General features: G+C 37.4%; 1 protein-coding gene across 1 annotated transcript in view; it reads right to left on the bottom strand.

Annotated features, from left to right (window-relative positions):
- TTC3 (tetratricopeptide repeat domain 3) overlaps window positions 1-17,748 on the bottom strand; it is a 136,018-nt gene that overhangs the window by 76,981 nt on the left and 41,289 nt on the right. The window contains 8 exon segments of the mRNA XM_006862609.1: window positions 36-137; window positions 671-793; window positions 2,668-2,788; window positions 7,061-7,152; window positions 10,743-10,844; window positions 11,458-11,592; window positions 14,006-14,093; window positions 17,307-17,409. Coding sequence (XP_006862671.1) covers window positions 36-137; window positions 671-793; window positions 2,668-2,788; window positions 7,061-7,152; window positions 10,743-10,844; window positions 11,458-11,592; window positions 14,006-14,093; window positions 17,307-17,409 — 866 coding nt within the window.

The raw sequence follows: 17,748 nt of genomic DNA, 5'->3' as shown, positions 1-17,748 counted from the left end.
AAAAAAAAAAAAATCCAGACAACATTATGTCTTACCTTGTCAAGTTTATCATTGTAGGATGTTGCTTTTAGCTTCTTCCAACAGTTAACATGAAATTCAATTTTGCAGATCTGGCTACAGAAGATTCGTATAAAGCCCTGGGGTTTCAAAATATTTTAAATGCACACTGTGAAGATGTTTACATACACACACACACACACACACACACACACACACACCCCACACATATTAACATGAAGAGGGCGCACTGTTTGCATTCACCTTCAGCATAACTAGAGACTTATTATCTCCTCCTGGAGGAGTGAGTACACTTCTGGGACCCAGAGCGTCTACATTCTAGTGGCAAGGACACCAAGCTTGACTGACATATTCATCTCCCCAGCTAGCAATTGCATTATTCTTTACAATGTACCAAATATTTTGTAAACATGGTTTCATCTGCTGTATATACAAAGGATAGTGGGATAGTGGGCAGGTACTATCTTCTTGAGTAAGGTCATTATTCTTTAGATGATGCAAGCCTAGAGGAGTCCAGGGAAAGAAGTAACCATGATGAAAGAAAGATGCTTGTAAGCCAGATAATTGGGACCTCCAACTACAGCATTCATTCTGACTCCATTATAGGACATGATCTTTCAATTTCCTGTCCCAACAGATATTCATCAGTTACCTTAAAGTCTGGATCAGTTATATATATCTGGATTTTGAGAGATCCACAGTTATTGTGGTATGAACAAATACCCTCTGGCTCTGGAGGGAACTTGCACTCTTCAATGAATCTTTCTAAAAGCACCTGAAACAAAAATTGACAAAAATGATATTATTATAATATTAATGAGTTAATAAAAGTGCTTGTGATTTCAAAAACTTCTTGCCATCAAACTATTTTCAGCATAGGAATACTCAATTTTTTTTTTTTAACCAAGGGAAACTACAGATTATTTGTAAAAATAGAATCCAATATGAGCATGAGTGTAAAAAGTGGTAGGAGAAAAGGAAGCAATTAGACAAAACTTCTTTCTAAGATTTTAAGATAGAATCAAAATCTTGCCCTGAGCTAAAGTCATGAAACTTCATTTGATAATTTACAGCTTTTAGAAACCTCCTGTAAGGATTTATTAAAAAGGTGAAATAAGTTACAGTATGTATCCCTGAGGACAGCCCTGAAGACTCTTATGTTCTCATATTTCCATGTCATTTCACCTAGAACCCTAAACTGTCCCATTCATCTGTCCATTAATCAGCCTCCTTGAATCCCTGCCACCTGTGCTTAGAAAATTAACCTGCTGCTATTCAAGTCTCTTCATGTTATGCTTCCAATGCTGGCTTTTTGTTATCAATAGCTCCCTATGTGATGCCGCAGGATAATGCTCTGGACCACAACATCATGTTGAACTATAAGGTCAGTGGTTCAAACCCACCAGCCGCTCCTTGAAAACTCTATACAGGGTCACTATGAGTCAGAACCAACTCAATGGCACTTAACAACAACAACAATAAACCTTCATCTTAGGAGTGCTGGTAGTTTAGTGGATTATGAGCTGGGCTGCTAACCGCAAAGACAGTAATTCTAATCTACCAGTCACCCCTCAGGAGAAAGATGAGGCTTTCTGCTCCCATAAAGATTTCCATACTGCCTAGGAAATCCTACAATTGCTATGAGTGGAAACCAGCCCCACGGTAAACAACCACTGTCACCGCTACCATGGCTTCATCTAAGGAACCCTGGTGGCTTAGTGGGTTATGCATTGAGCTGCTAACGCTAAGATCAGCAGTTCAAATCCACCAGCTGCTCTGTTTGAAAAAGATGAAGTTTTCTGCTCCTGTGAAGATCTACAGCCTCGGAAACCCTATAAACGTCACTCTGAGTTAGAATTCACTTGATGGCACACAATCACCAACCACCACCATGCCTCCATCTCAACCTAGCATGAAAAGAGGAAAATCCAAAGATCCTGATTTATACTTCCTTGATCTATGCAGACCTGTTGCCCCTTTTTAAATCGGATTACTTGTGGGGGTATTTTCTTGTTGGTACTGTTTTGGGTTTTTTCTAATTGACCTCTGTGCTTTTAAAAGCTTCAATCCAAAGCAAATTCTGAGTACGGGCCACAGATCACCACTAAGAAACGTCTATAACCGGCAATTCACATATAATGTATTTTCTCCAGAACTAGCAAAGCCTCTCAGATATGAGATTACATTAGTATTTTCCAGGTTTATGAGTATCATTTTCAATAACTTAGCAAACAGGGATGCCATATCTGTCTCTGAGTACAAGCAATACAGCATAATGCATAATAATGCATGCTCTGAAGTCCGAACGTCTAGATTCATGTCTCAGCTCCACCACTTCCTAGCTGTTTAAGCTGAGCACCTCGATTCACCTTTCTCAACTCCATCTTCCTCAATTGTAAAATGGAAACAGTAACACCACCCCTCTCACAGAACTGTTCTAAGGATTAAATGTAATGATCAATGAAAAGCATATTCCAGCATATAAGAAACATTAAATAAATGTTAGTGATTTTCATTAGTCTTCAGTAGAGGAAATGTATGTTGAGGAACTAGGGTTAGAGGACTCCTGCTTCTTGATCTTCTGATACCTAAAGTAATGCAGATGGGCTTTTACACCTAGTAAGAAACACTGCAGACATAAACAGTTACCCTTATTTTTGTTGGCTGGGACTCTTCAATAATCACATTACTTGTAGGCCAAGTTAACACTCCAGGAAGATGACGAATTACATTTCTTGCTGTCTGTAAGTGTTTAAGAGCTTCTGAACATCTAAAGTGATAATTATGAAGAAAAGTATTACCAATGTGATCAGCAAAAAAATCAGAGTGACTACATGCTTACAAGTAAGAACAAACTTGATAAATTCTGAGACAGAAGTATTTATAGTAACACATATTTTCTTCAAAAGAAAAACAAAACTAAAGGCATTATTTCTATTTGTTATAAAATATAAATTAAACACAACTCTGCCCTGGACACTGATTCCACTCTGCCCAATGTACACTGTGGCCCTTCTGAAGTTGTATTTTTAGAAATCTGAACTAAAATAGAAAACTAAACAATCTGGCTGTTTCCTTCATTTTATATCGGGGGGGGCTTCAAAAAGTTCATGGAAAAATGGAATGAAAAGATAATGGACTTTTTCACCAAAATTTTTGAAGCTCTTTGCACTAAGCCAATTTAAGTAGGCTCTTGTATAGAAATGGCAGCCCTCCACGTCAACACATTAATTATAAATGGGAAACTTTTTTTCTTTTTTTTTTTGCACTAAATCTATTAGGGAATCTGCTGAAAGAAAAGAAAAAAAACCCTCTCCACTTAAAAATATTTAAAAGAATCATCTATTATTCTGAACACCTTTGTTCAACCACAAAGCAAAATTGTTTTTTAACTATCAGTATGAAATATTTTAATTGACTTGATTCATGGCTTTAAAAAAAAAAATGCCATGTTGACTGTCCAAACCATAGGCTCTGAGAATCAGACTCTAGCTACCTAGTAGACATAGCAAACTGTCCCTCATCTGATTATTCAGTAATGCTTGTTAGTAATCTCATACATGAGGCCTGGATATCCACAGACAAATGTAAAAACCTTCCCTAAAAGCCAAGACTGTAAATTCCAAAAAGGCAAGTCCCCCCCCCATCCAAAAAAAAAAAAAAGCTAAAGAGGATAAAAGAAACACTGTAAACTGATGATATATGGAGGGGATAATAATCAATGTAATGAAACAAGCTATATGAATGGTTGAATGTGAAGCTGATGATGTGCCCTGTAAACTTTCACTCAATGCAAAATAAAAACATTTAATTAAAAAAAAAAAACCAAAAAACCCAGTGTCCCAGTGTCACGCAACAAAAGAATATTCAAAACTGGATTATAAAGCTGACCACGTATTTGTTGTTCTCCAGACTAGAGAAGAAAGAAGAGTTCCTGCTTTTTTTCTATCTTAAAATGACTTCCCAACTTCAAAATCTATTTTTGCCTATGGGGACAGGAAGATTTATTGGCAGAAAGCGAAACCACCACTTAGGAGAGACAAGGACTTTTAATTAGAAACTTAATTAAATTAAAACCTCTACAACAATGGTAAAAAAAACAACAAAACAAAACAGGATATTAGCCAAATGCATTTTCAGAAATTTCAATGTAAAACCTTTTTGACACAGCAAACATTTCTTGGATGATCAAAATCCCCATGATTCCCACCTTTAAAGTGACCATGTCACACATCTATGCTACTTACCTTAGGGTTATCTGCATAGGATTGCTGCATTAAACTTTCATCAAAGAAGTATGTCCTAGGCAACTTACCTTAAACCATGAATTTGCTATTATTAAAGTGATTCCTAAACTCTCTTTCCCTGAGTCTACCTAATCCTTAATGTAATTCAGCATGGCCAGACAGCTTTTTTAAAAAAAAAAAACAAAAAAAAAAACCCAATACTTAAATCTAAAAATCTATAAAGGAGATGCTAAGAACCCCAAGATTGGGTTCTCAAGAGTACCAAAGTGGTCTTTTCTAAAATTCCCCTTAAAATGTTAGATGGAAATTTAAGAGTACTTAAAAGTTTTGAACAATATTTAATCAGTTATTTCTTTATAAAGAAACCTAATATACCTACTAAGTTCACTGCCAGGAACTGGGAGATTTTTTTCTTTACAAATTCAAGACGTAATCCTGTCCACTAGGATAATACAGCCAATTTGGGGAGACAAGATTAACGACATGAAACAGAAAACAGCTAATATATATTAAACTTTCATTACAGATTCCAACTATAATAAAATTCAGAGATGAGATTTTTACACCTAATGCATAATGTCTTTGAACATATTTATTGTTGTTGTTAACTGCTGTCAAGTTGATCCCAAATTATGATGACCACATGCACAACAGATGCACCAATGTGACCAAGTGTGCTCTTGGTTGATTTTCAGAAGTAGATTGCCAAGTCTTTCTTCCCAGTCTAGGCTGCCTTGGTCTGGAAGCTCTGCTGAAATCCATTCAGCATCAGTGTAACACGCAAGGCTCCACTGACTGATGGTTGGTCACTGAACGTTAGGTGCACTGGCTAGGAATCGAACTTACAGTATCTCTTATTAAAATCTTTTTCAACTTCTTAGGTATTACCAAACACCTTAAGGATATGTGTCGCTGGGCCTACAGACTCAGGACCATAGTCTTGGGGGACACCATGATTAAATAGTATAGTAAAGTCCACAAACACAATGTTCTACACATCCTACTTTGGTACATAGTAACTGGGATCTTAAAAGCTCATAAGCAGCTGTCTAAGGTGAAATTATCAGTCTCTCCCTGTCTGGAGGCAAGAAGATAATGAAAATAAAATATGCTTGAAAACAATTAGTCCAATGAACTAATGGGCCACATAAATATCAGTCCCCATGGCCCTGAGACCAGAACTAGATGGTTCCCCACTACAACTACCAACTGCTCTGAAAAAGATACATTAGAAGGTGCTACATAGAATGGTAGCGTAGTGGTTATGAATTGGGCTGCGAACCTTAAGGTCAGCGGTTCGAAACTACCAGCCGCTCCGCGGGAGAAAGATAAGGCTTTCTACTCCCGTAAAGATTTACACCCTCGGAAACCCTGTACAGGGTCGCTATGGGTCGGAACCGACTCGATGGCACTTAACAACAATAACAACAACAACATAGAATGGGAGAAAAATGTGGAACAAAACTCAAAATCATAAAAAAAGATTAAGTTTACCAGTTAGTTAGAGACTTGTGGAACCCCGAGACTATGGTCCTAGGTCACCATTCAAATCTGGAACTGAACTCACCCCCCGAGGCTCAATTTTCAGGTAAGTGACAGGTATATAAGGGGGACAACAACACTAGTGAGAGATGTATCCATTAGAGATCGAAAGGGCAGCATTTACCCAAGAACAAAGGGTTGGGGAAACGGGAGGGATGGAAACAAGAAACACAGGGAGGTAGTAGAATAAGTGAGGCTACACGGAGGGGACTGCAATCAGTGAGATGAAATGAAGTGTATGCTTCATTAAACGTGAAACTGCTGATCACAATGTTAAAAAAAAAAATTCATACAGCACTTTTCTGGAAATAGATATTTAACTAAAAAAAAGTATATAACCAGATGTTAAAGTATTATTTTATATCAATTCTGTCACTATATATAGATGGCATATATTAAAAATAAAATAGTACATCCTTCATGTCAAGCTATTTTTGTATTTACATTCTTATTAGTTTGGACATTAGGAAGCACCAGGAACTGAACTGATTTGCCTTCCTTTAATAATTAATATTGGTATTGACATGCCCCATCTTCAAAGTAAAGCTACAATTTTAAGTGGGTCACAGAGAGCATATCAAAACAATTGCAGAAAAGGAATCATCGCAATTGTGAGTAACTGTTAGCAGGATTAACTGTGATTGTCACAACTGAAATTGTAGAAGATGTATAACTAAAAGGGGGGAGTAGTTAACCTTTCATTTGAGGAACAGGTGATCCCAGGACCATCAAGAAGGAAGAGCATGAATGGAGCATGAGATCCCTATTGAGAAAAGTGACGACAGCGGACGGAAACAGCGGCAGGGCAGTGGCCTGGAAATACAGAGCAGCTGCAGGCTCTAGGCCCATGGACTGAGGAAGGCTGTGCCTAAAGGCAGAAGATTGGCTTGCAGAATATGCTCTCTAAACGTTTAAATGAATATATACTTTTTGTTTTGTAAATGTACAAATATTTTTGATTTGTTCATTTGTCAAATATAAATGTAAATCGGGAGCCCCAGGAAAGAAGTAGGGTAACTGTTGTTGCATAGAGGGGATTGTAATCATCGAAACAAAGAAGAAACACAGCATATAATTTGTTGAATGTAAAGCTGATGATCTTGTCTGTAAACTTTCACTCAATTCACAATAAAAAGTTTAAAAAGAAAAGGAATCATCACATATTAGAGTTCAAATTAATTATGAGCCCAGGTCTGAAGATAGTATGGTTGCTATTAACCTGTATTGTTTTTGTTTGTTTCCCAAATACTTGCTTTCCAATTCCCCAGTAGGCCAAACAGTTAATTCCCTCATTAGGATACAATGTAAGAATCTGCCTGAACTGGCTTTCAACTTCAAATAATTCCTTCAATAGTAATGAGAACAATGATAATCTACCCAAAAAGAGAAGAAGCTCTGGGGCAGATTTTATCCAAAAGTTAATTTGTGTTTGTGTGTGTGTAATATTAACAGTAACTAATCCCAAAATTCCTATGGTAAAATTATACCTTCTGCTTTTCAGTTTCTAAGCAATGGCATAAATTTTGATTTATATGGATATTAAGTGGTACAAACACACAACTCTGCTCAAGAATTAAAAGTGGGAGCAAACCACATCAGGCAAGCAAGTCACAGAGGACACAGTTACTAACACACACGGAGAGGCTGGTGTGCAAACAGTGAAACCTGTCCTAGCTGCCAGTGAGTCGATTCCAACTGATGGAACCCCATGCCTGCCGAAACAGAACTGTGTTCTACAGGGTTTTCAATGTCTGATTTTTCAGAAGTGGCTCACCAAGTCTTTCTTCCAAGGTGTGGGCTGTAACTGCCAACCATTCTGTTAGCTGTCAAGCATTTGAATCCCTTGCTCCACCCAGGAACTCCTGACTAACACTTGTTGTTAGCTGCCATCCAACTGGCCCAACTCACAGCAACCCAGTATACAACAGGATCAGACTGTTGTGACTCATAGGGTTTCCAATGCCTGGTTTCTTCTAAATGGATTGCCAGGCCTTTCTCCTAATCTCTCTTAGACAGGAAGCTTTGCTGGAATCTATTCATCATCATAGCAACATGCAAGCCTCCACTGACAAACGGATGAAGGCTGTGATTGAAATGCTCTGGACAGGAATTGAACCTAGCTTTCTGTCTCAGAAAGCAAGAATTCTACCACAGCAATAAAAACTGTACAAAACACTAACTGTGATACAACCATAACATATAATAAATGCTGCTCCTTGAAAGGTCAGACATTATTCCAGTTATGTTGCCAAAATGTTTTGGAAGTAACTCTAAAAAAACAGCTCTTTAGAAAAACTTTTACAAAGCTTAGGGTACATTTCTTTTGAATATTCCCAAAACTGGGAAACCTCGGGGCTTTCTAGTGCCTTATTTAATTTCTCTTCTAACCATAGTCTGTAAAGTCCCACCCAATGACTTTGTCCTGATGGGTCTGGTTAAGAGAAGGTGGGGGAAGATGCTGATGGATTATGATTCAGTTGTGAGTGATTGCTAACAGGACTGTGACTGTAAAAACTTAGAACTCTAATATGGGCATAAAAAATGAGCCACCTCAGAAGTAGGAAAGAGGGGTTTCACTACCAACAAGGAAAAGCCAGGAATGGAGTGCATCCTTTGGGCTCTGAGAACCCTGTGCATTAAACTTCCTCGACCCAGAAAGAGAATGCTGTGATAGCAAAGAAGCGGCAGAGGAGCATCAGTAGTAGAACCAAGAGTCAGAGCACAAGATGGAACCCGCCAAACAAGTAAAGTTGAATGACTTTGGCAGAAGGCTTGCTTGCAACTCCAGGCATTTAACTGGGGGAGGTAGATTTGCTGACTTACCGAGCTAGAGCTGAGTGCCTTCAGGCTGAGGCTTATAGTGGACTGGAGTACCCTTTGGACATTTCTCAGCAGCCCTCTCAGAGCTTTGTACCATCACCCAAGCACAGCAGAGGCCAGGCCAAGGGCTGAGGACCAGAGAGAGGCCTACGTGTAGGCATGGCTGAGTAGAGGCTGTCCTGGCTGGAAGAATTGTGCCCTGAACATTTACGACCCTGAATCCTAACCTGTTAACTTCCTAAATAAAACCTGTAACTGTGAGTATGTGTCTGATCTTCTGTGTGGCCACTGCAATGAATTATTGAACCCAGATGAGAAGTAGAAAAGTAGAGAGTGCTATAGGAGGGATTGGATGGTTTGGTGTCTATTTTTTTTTCTCCAAAGGCGGTGGGCATGAGATAGGGAAGTCCAAAAGACTCTTAGTTTTCAACAACACTGATAACCCTGCCCTGAGTCAAATGGGACAATTCCCATTTGAAAACACTAAAAGTAGCTTTGACACATTTCCCTTTGGAGAAGTTTCAAAGAAGTTTCAAAGGAGGCATTCTAATGACCTGAGCAAGGGCTATATTGGAGTAAATGATGGTTACTTTCATGGCCTGGTGTCTGGTGTGGCGCTGTAGGATAAGCACTGGACTGCAAGGACAATCAAAACCACAACGAAGGCAGTTCAAACTCACCAGTCACTCCTCGGAAACACTATACAGGGTCGCTATGAGTTGGGACCGACTTGACGGCACTGTAACAACTACCTTTAAGGCCTACACTAAATGGCAAAATTAATTTGAATGTACAAGGAGACTTCAAAAACTTCATGGAAAAATAGAATTAAAAGAGAATTTTCCATGAACTTTCTGAAGGTCCCTCATATAAGTTCTACCATGCCTGCTTGCTTGTTTGTTAAACCAGGCTCACTATGTTACAGTGAAGCACAAATGTAAAACAGAGTTCAATCCTGATGAGGCAAAATGTGATTAACATATGCATTTCTATTCTGTCAAGAATAGGAGAATTAACATCCGGAGGCCCTGTTCCAAATGATCTATAATAAGGAAATGAAACTGGACAATCATTATGGATAGACAATTCATCTGTCACATCAAGCACAAGGAAAGAAGCACAGCACAGGCACAAACTCAGGCACTGTGGGATACTAGGAAAAGGGGAAGCCCAAAGAAGTCTCAGATCCTAATTCTGTAGCAATTTAGGGTTAAATCCTCATTTAGCCAGGGACAACTGAAGCTTTAGTTGGTAGAAAGGATATATATACCTGAGTCATCCAGAAAACACTCTCATTCCAGAGCCATCGCAGCATTTAGAGAAAACTCAAAACCAAGAAAATAAACTGATACAGAAAGTGCAGGTAAGTGAACATTCCAGGAAGAGTAAGGCAAGAGCGTGAGTAATGGAAGCTGTGTGTGCCCACATCAATACACTGATTGGCTGAGCCTATGAAAAACCTGCACTCCAGAAATACAGCACACAAGTCCTCACCATCCAGAACTAGTAGATGTTAACATTAATTTTTGCCCTCGTTTTTAAAAAATAAAACAGCATATCACAAAGTTTAAGTCTACTTTTTTATCTTTCCATGACTATTTCCCTTCCTCCACCCCTAAATGCAACCATGATCTTACATTTGATGTAGTTCTACTAGTCCATGTTTTTATACTTTCATAAGCTGGAGAGAGAAGCTATCCACGAACAGATAGTATGGTTCTGCAGGCTTTTCATATCATACATACATGGTACAATGTTGGTTATGTCCTTCTACTTCCCTTTTCCCTCAACAGTACATTTATGGAATTTATCATGATTCCTTATAGCTTTTCTATACAAATAGAGTTCTACAGACTTTTTCTTTCTAATAGGAATACAAACTAAATTGATCTTATTTGTCTTCTTGTTAAGTGCTGTCGAATCGATTCTGACTCACAGTGATCCTGTATAGGGTTTTCGAGGAACAGCTTGTGAGTTTGAACCACTGACTTTGCAGTTCAAACCAACGTTGAGGTCAAGTGCTTATCCTATGATACCACACAAATTAGAAAATTACTTTTATATATGTTCTAATTATAATGTCATTTTAATTACTACCTCTGTTACAAATCTTACCTCAGGCTTTCCTAATCCAGTGAGAGAGAGGCCAAGCCCATAGACTACTAGGACATAGTTGATCATTCAATTGCTGCCAACAGAAATGGTCCAGTGAAGTCTCTACACAATTCTGCCTAATTCTACACTATACCAATTTTCTAGTCCACAACCATAAAAGAAGTGTAATAAAAATCTCACTTAGCAATATGATTGGCTTAAAGGACAAAGAGAATTAGAAAAATATTATTTTGTGAAGATATGCAGTTATATCATAATCAAGTACTTCAAACAATTATTACCTCATAATTCCTTGTGGAATTATGGTTCATATTTTAATTTACAAAATCATAATTTATATGTTAAGTAGGTACTAGTGACAGTTTAAGGCATTTGCTCTCCTACAACCTTGTGTATTTATTAACAGAGTGAATACTTCTTTCTGATATTAGCGTGTGACTAAAATCCGTCCATGCCCTTGATTTAGAGCTTTAATGAAAAGGCCATGAGTGCTAAAAAGCATACACTGTAATAGAAGGAAAGAGCAGAAACAAAACATGGATCACAGAGTATAACCATAACGTCTGAAATTTTAGCAGTGCCTGCTTCTTACAACGTGGGTTAGATCCAGCAAGTTCTGAGGCCTATTAATAATGGAGGTAAAGACTTGATTCTCTTTTACACTCATATAAGATGCATTACTGCTGATAGGCAAGTTACGATGCATCAGTTTTACCTTTATTGTTTGAGGATCTAAGCCATTTAGCAAGTGTGTAAAGGCCTGTACAGCACAGTGACACTGCTGGTCCAACAAGGCTGTGTAACCATCTCCAATGAGGCCTCTCAACATTTCCATTAAAGAAACCAAATCCTGTAAAAAGGAAATTTCTATTTCAGTAGTCTGGATCTACATATCTATAGTCTAAAACTTAAAAGATGCCAAAGTGCATCACAAAGCATTTATATTTAGGTGATAATAATCTGTGTAATACCTGAACTACCTACCCTTTAATGATTTCCTTTCTCAGTACAACATCCTACAGTGAAAATGACAAGGTACCACTTTACCATCTTGATTCTGATGCCTCTGCTTTGCCTGTGACAAGAAAAGGTGGTGCCTTCTATATAACATGGTGCATATATAATAAGCCTTGTTCACCCTTTCAGACTAAGCAGACAACAACATGAAGTTTTGACAGCACACGAGAACACAGGCCACCATTTAAACTAGTAAACTATTTGAGACTAGTCCAACTAGATACTTCAGAATAAGCAACCGATTTACTGATCCTAATCAGATTTTAACAACTGCCATCTGCTCTAGAATATGCCTTAATTTTAAATAGTTGCTTCAATCTTTAGCTCTACTCCTGCCTAACACATAATTAATAATGGTGGTGGTATGCTACCAATTCGGTACCAATTCATTAGCAACCCTGTATAGGGTTTCCAAGGCTGCAAATCTTTACGGAAGCAGGAAACCTCATCCTTCTCCAGAGGAGCAACTGGTAGATTCAAACAACTGACCTTGTGGTTAGCAGCCCAGCTTGTAATCCACTACATTACCAGGGCTCCTTGTAATTAAATATAATTAAATAAAAAATAACTGGAGAGATGTCAGCAGAGTAAGTATAAAAGGAGCACATGACATAAAAATAAAAGTTGCTGCAGTGAACCCTTAAATATAGTGAGAAAACTGTGTAACTCGAATATAAACTACACACATACATTATAATCTGAATCCAGATTTTAGTTAGACAGTAATAACTTTAAGTCACTTAAGTTTCCTAATGATTAGAGGGAAGACTAGAATTTAAGGCTAGATCTCCAAACTTCTTGCCACACGCACACACCACTGAGTAAAGCAGAAAAAGGAGAAGGTGTATGTGACATCAATAAGGATCCAAAAGGCGATCCCACTGCTCAAAGCTGAGCAGGGGAAATAGCTTGGCTACAAAAGTTGCCTGGTGGTTTCCATTCAAAGAATGCAAACTACTACTCCCAGAAATGAATGAAAAGAGCAGCTCTCATAAAAACTTGGTATCTGTTGTACTATTAAAAAAGCTCAATTATAGTCTATGTTAAGATAAAGATTTGAATATAGAGCAGATGATGAGCTAGTCCCATAACTGATTTAATTTGCATCTCTTTTACATCCTAGAAAGCAGATCCAAATATTCCTTTGTCCCCACTGGAAATCAGTTCCCTCAATACAGTGCAACCTAAGTGGTGTGTATTGAAAGTTCCATGAGAGCAGGCTGGATCCCATCCACTAAACACCCACTTTCTTTTACATTCGCCAGGCTTCAATAAAACTGTATTCGATGAACAAATTAAAGTTCAGCAATAACTATCATTCTTATTCAAATATTTTTTTGTTTTCATACACTGTCTTTTCTGTGTAAGTCCTTCATGGTTTTATTAATATTCATCAACAAATGTTAATAAAAAATAATTTTAAATCTCCAACAGTTTATTGTTGAGTCAATTCTGACTCCTCATGACCCTGACTCATAGTGACCCCATGTGAAAAGACTAGGACTGCCCCATAGGGTTTCCTAGACTGTAATCTTTGTGGAAACAGATTACCATGACTTTCCTCCTGTGGAGTTGCTGGGTGGCTTTGAACCTCCAACCTTTCAGCTAGCTAGGTGCTGAATGTTTAAACCACTGTGCCAAACAGGGCTCCTTTGCCTTTATACAATTGAGTTTTTAAACTTTGTTTTTTAAACTTCTTGAAACATGTTTCATTTTAACAGTCCTTTGTGAAATATTTGTTATAAACCTAAAAATGTACTTGAATTTTACAATGACCTATATATTTTCAAATAAGTATCCTATTCTATGTTAATGTATACTTTTCATCACTTACTAAAGTATCACAGAAAGAACTTTAAACACAAAGTTGTCTGATTACTGTAAAATCTTTCAGAATAAAAAGTATGCAATTTAATGATTTTACAAGTGTGATAAAATTGAATATTTGAATAACTTTTATATATAAATCTTTTTAAAATATTAAATTTAAAATTAGTAGTTCTAAATCTTTTGGAAGCAAATAATTTTGCAATGTTAACCATTAATTTAACTTCTGACTAAAGTAATTATCAAGTAAATATTTAAATTAGTGATAGTTTGGCTTTTTAATAATTATATATTAAATATGTCTATAATTAAAATTGTAAAAAATCTTAGCTATGTCTTGATTAGAAATTAATTCATGTGGGAAAAATGTTTTGTTCAAAAAGTCTGCCTTTTCCACTGGAAAATGCCTTTTCCATTACCTGATGAGCAGCTCTGGCAGATTTAGAAAACTGTTTCTCCAAGATGCGTTTCAAATCTATGGTCACTTGTGAACTAGAATTAAAAAAGAAAAGCGTTCGTTTTGAATTCATTTGAAAACAAAACAGACTTATAGAAATAAAACAAAAATATTTGCTAAAGGTCATTTTAAATACTGGATGAATGGGAAGCTATACAAGTTTTTGAACAGAAATCTCCTCCCTGAAAATAATCGCCAAGTCAATGCAATCTCAATAAAAATACCTATACAATTAAGGGTGATGGGGGGCCAGATAGGTGGATTCTGAAGGCAACATTTAAAAAAAGAAAAATGAGGAGTGATTTATGCTAACCATAAAATGTTGCTGTAAGTCTATAGTCATTAATAACAATACAGTTGTGAAGCAAGAAATGTGTCTGATTAGCCTGGAAAATATGCTCCATCTCACAAAGAACAGTGTCAGATATAACCATTTAACCTACCATTAAATGTCTGATTCAAATGACTGTGAGGACAAGAAAGACAGAAGCCCTCTTATAGTTTAGTATGAGTGTGAATAGTGAGTGAGACAGCTCTGGGAACACCACTTGGCAGCACATTCCCTTTGACACAGCAATTCACACCAGAAATTTCTTCTTCAAATATACACTGACAAGTGCACAAACGCACATGTGTAAGGATGTTTGCTGAAGCATTATTTTACTTGTTAAGAAGCAAGGAAAGAGAAAGAGAGGGAAAAAGAAGAGAGGAATAAAGATCCTACATATACAACAAAGGATACTATATCTACAGTAATTAATATTCTGAAGCCATGAAAATGAAGAAAGTAGATCTCTATGGTCTAATATGAGAAGATGCAAGATTTTGTGTAAGAATTAAAGGAAGCCATAGCCTAGAATGGGCCTAACAACAGTGAAAATCATAGTAATAATGACAAATATACTAAGTATTTACTATATCCCAGGGGTCTAAGTGCTTTAGGTGGTTACCTGATTTAACTGTGAAATAACCCCTTGTGGTAGACATTATCAAATAAGGAGTCTTTACTTTGAAAACTTAAAATATACGGAAAATAAACTACCTTCAGCAAAACAAGTTAAAATTAAAATTATACATGCTCCTGTATTGTGTTTTGGTTTCTCTGTTGAGGGAGAAAGATTCAGGATGTTTCTACTAAGTAACAGAAGAAACTAATATAAAATACCCTTACTTTATATTAATTCTGTTTTATGTGTGTGATTTGGGTAAAAGTTACAGTGTAAGTTAGGTTTCCATTCAACAATATTTTGTTTTGTGTCACTGACTGCAATCCCCACAATGTAACAGTACTCGTCTCACTTCTTCGTGTGTTTAGTAACATTTCCATTCATTCTTCTTTCTTACCCCTTCCCTTCTTGTCTTCTGAGGTTTATGAGCTTTACCCCTGTGGTCACATGCTGCCCTGTTGGTATCTTTTGGTTAATTTTTCTAAGGAGCGTGTGCCTTCCTGGTGTTATTGGTCAATTTACAGGCCTATCATTTGCCTGAAAGATGAGCCACAGGAGTGAGTTCCATTGACTAAGGACTATAAGTTTGAGGGTTCTACCATTCTCAGTCAGACCAATAAACCTGCTCTTTTTAATGACTGAGTTTCTTTCCATGGTTTTCTCCCACTCTACCCAGGACCTTCTACTATGGTGATCCCTTTCATAGTGTTTGATACTGGTAGCTGGGCACCCTCTAGTTCTTCTAGTTTCAGAGTTGTGGAGGCTGGAGTTCATGGGGTCCGTAAGTCCTTTGGACTAATATAGTTTTCCTTGCATGTTTGATTTTCTTCACTCTTCTTTGCTCCAGATGGCTAGAGACCAACAGTTGCACCTTAGATGACTGCTCACAAGCTTTTAAGACCCCAGCTACTACTCAACAAAGTAGGATGTACGACATTGTTCTCATGGGCTATGTTATGCCATTTAACCTTAGTTCTAGTCCCCTGAGACTGTGGTCCTGAGCCCCTAAGCCCAGTGACTTGTCACGTTTGATTACAGCTAAGAATTATTCGTGAGTTTGCTCCTTGTATGCGATCCTACATTCATGGATATATTGGTAGTACATGTAAATACATAGGTAGAAATATCCTGTCAAACTTACATATATATTCATGAGTCTGTATTGATTTCTGTAGCCGCACCAAAAATGGCCATTCAAAAAAAAGAGCTTTTACTCATTTCTTTACCCCACTGCCATCAAGTTGATCCTGACTCAGATTGAGACTATAAATCTTCATAGCCTCATTTCTCTCCTGCAGAATAGCTGGTAGCTTTGAACTACCAACCTTGTGGTTAGCAGTCCAGTGTTTATTCAGAGAGCCTCCAGGACTCCTTTCTAATTTTCTTAGGGCTCATTAATGCTTTGATATGCAAATTATTCTCCTTGAAGCACCCAGTATGTGCTTCAGTCTTAAAAGTGAAGCGACAACTGACAGCTGGTGCAACTGTGGTAAACATGGCTTTGCAGCTTCCCCAACACCACTTTCATCAGCTTCTTTTTTCTTATCCATGTTGTTGCAGCACCAATGAAATCCTTATCTATTTTAAGATTTCCAATTTCACTTTGCAATCCATTTGAATCTTTGTAGGAAGTTGGGGATGAACTATCAAGACAGATGGTAATAGTTCCTACTGTTCAATTAGGGAAGAGGGTATTTGGTTGAACTAATTTTATCAGTGGTATGGTACTGCAGCCTAATGTGCTGGACTGCAAGGTTGGTTTGAACCATAAGGTCGGAGCTTCAAGCTTACCAGATGCTGCTTGAAAAACCTATGCAGGGGCACTATGTGTCAGAACCAACTTGATGGCACTTAAACAACATTAAGAAATACTTTCATCTGGTCATAAATACTAAACAAAGGCCTATGACTAGATATGTATATGCACAGTAAGTTTCCAGACGGCCAAGCAACAATTCACCGTGAATTCCAAGAGGAGGCCACTGGAAGATGGACTGAAATAGAAGTGAAACAAAGTGAGCAGAGAGTGAGGCTAAATTTCCCTCTTACAAACATGTATGTTGGAATTAAAAAACATATATACTGATAAATTTCATGTTATACAACCATGAGAATTCAGTTTAATTTCCAGGATTAATAATCCTTCAGCACACACACACAAAAGGATCCTACTCTAATGGACATGACTTTGGTATCAGAAGACGATTTTAGTGCTCATGGTAATACACATATGTAAAGATGGCCGTTATTTGAAAAAGATGTTTTCTTTTTCTTAGAAGTACATTAGGGAAAGAACCCACACACACAAAAACGTACCTTGTCTTAGTCTCTTCATTTCTGGATCTATGTCTTCCTTTATGTCTTGAAGGCTTACCTGTGAATTCAAAAGTATTTGTTCCTGAAATCTGTACATTAAAAACTACAAATGTGAGAGTAAAATAGTAAAAATAAAAAACAACATAAACTGGAATAAGAAAGTAGAGAAGGCAGTACTGTGTGTAAGTGTTACTATAATTGGGTAGGCCACAAAAGAAACTACTAATGATATTTTCCTATGTATGCTACAAAACGACAACAAAGATATAACAATGATAAAAAACAGACTTGGAGCAGGTACAGAGAAAGAGAGGCCATAGCTCTCTTTAATTACTAAATGGCCTGTTTTTCTCCCACTCTATAGGCCAGATGTGAGAAAAGCAGGCCATTTAGTAATTATCATGAACCATTCAGCAGAAGGAGCTCTAGGAGCATAGAGGTT

Source organism: Chrysochloris asiatica, unplaced genomic scaffold (genome assembly GCF_000296735.1).
Source record: "Chrysochloris asiatica unplaced genomic scaffold, ChrAsi1.0 scaffold00049, whole genome shotgun sequence".
Lineage (NCBI taxonomy): Eukaryota > Metazoa > Chordata > Mammalia > Afrosoricida > Chrysochloridae > Chrysochloris > Chrysochloris asiatica.
This window is presented reverse-complemented; position numbering and strand designations above follow the sequence as displayed.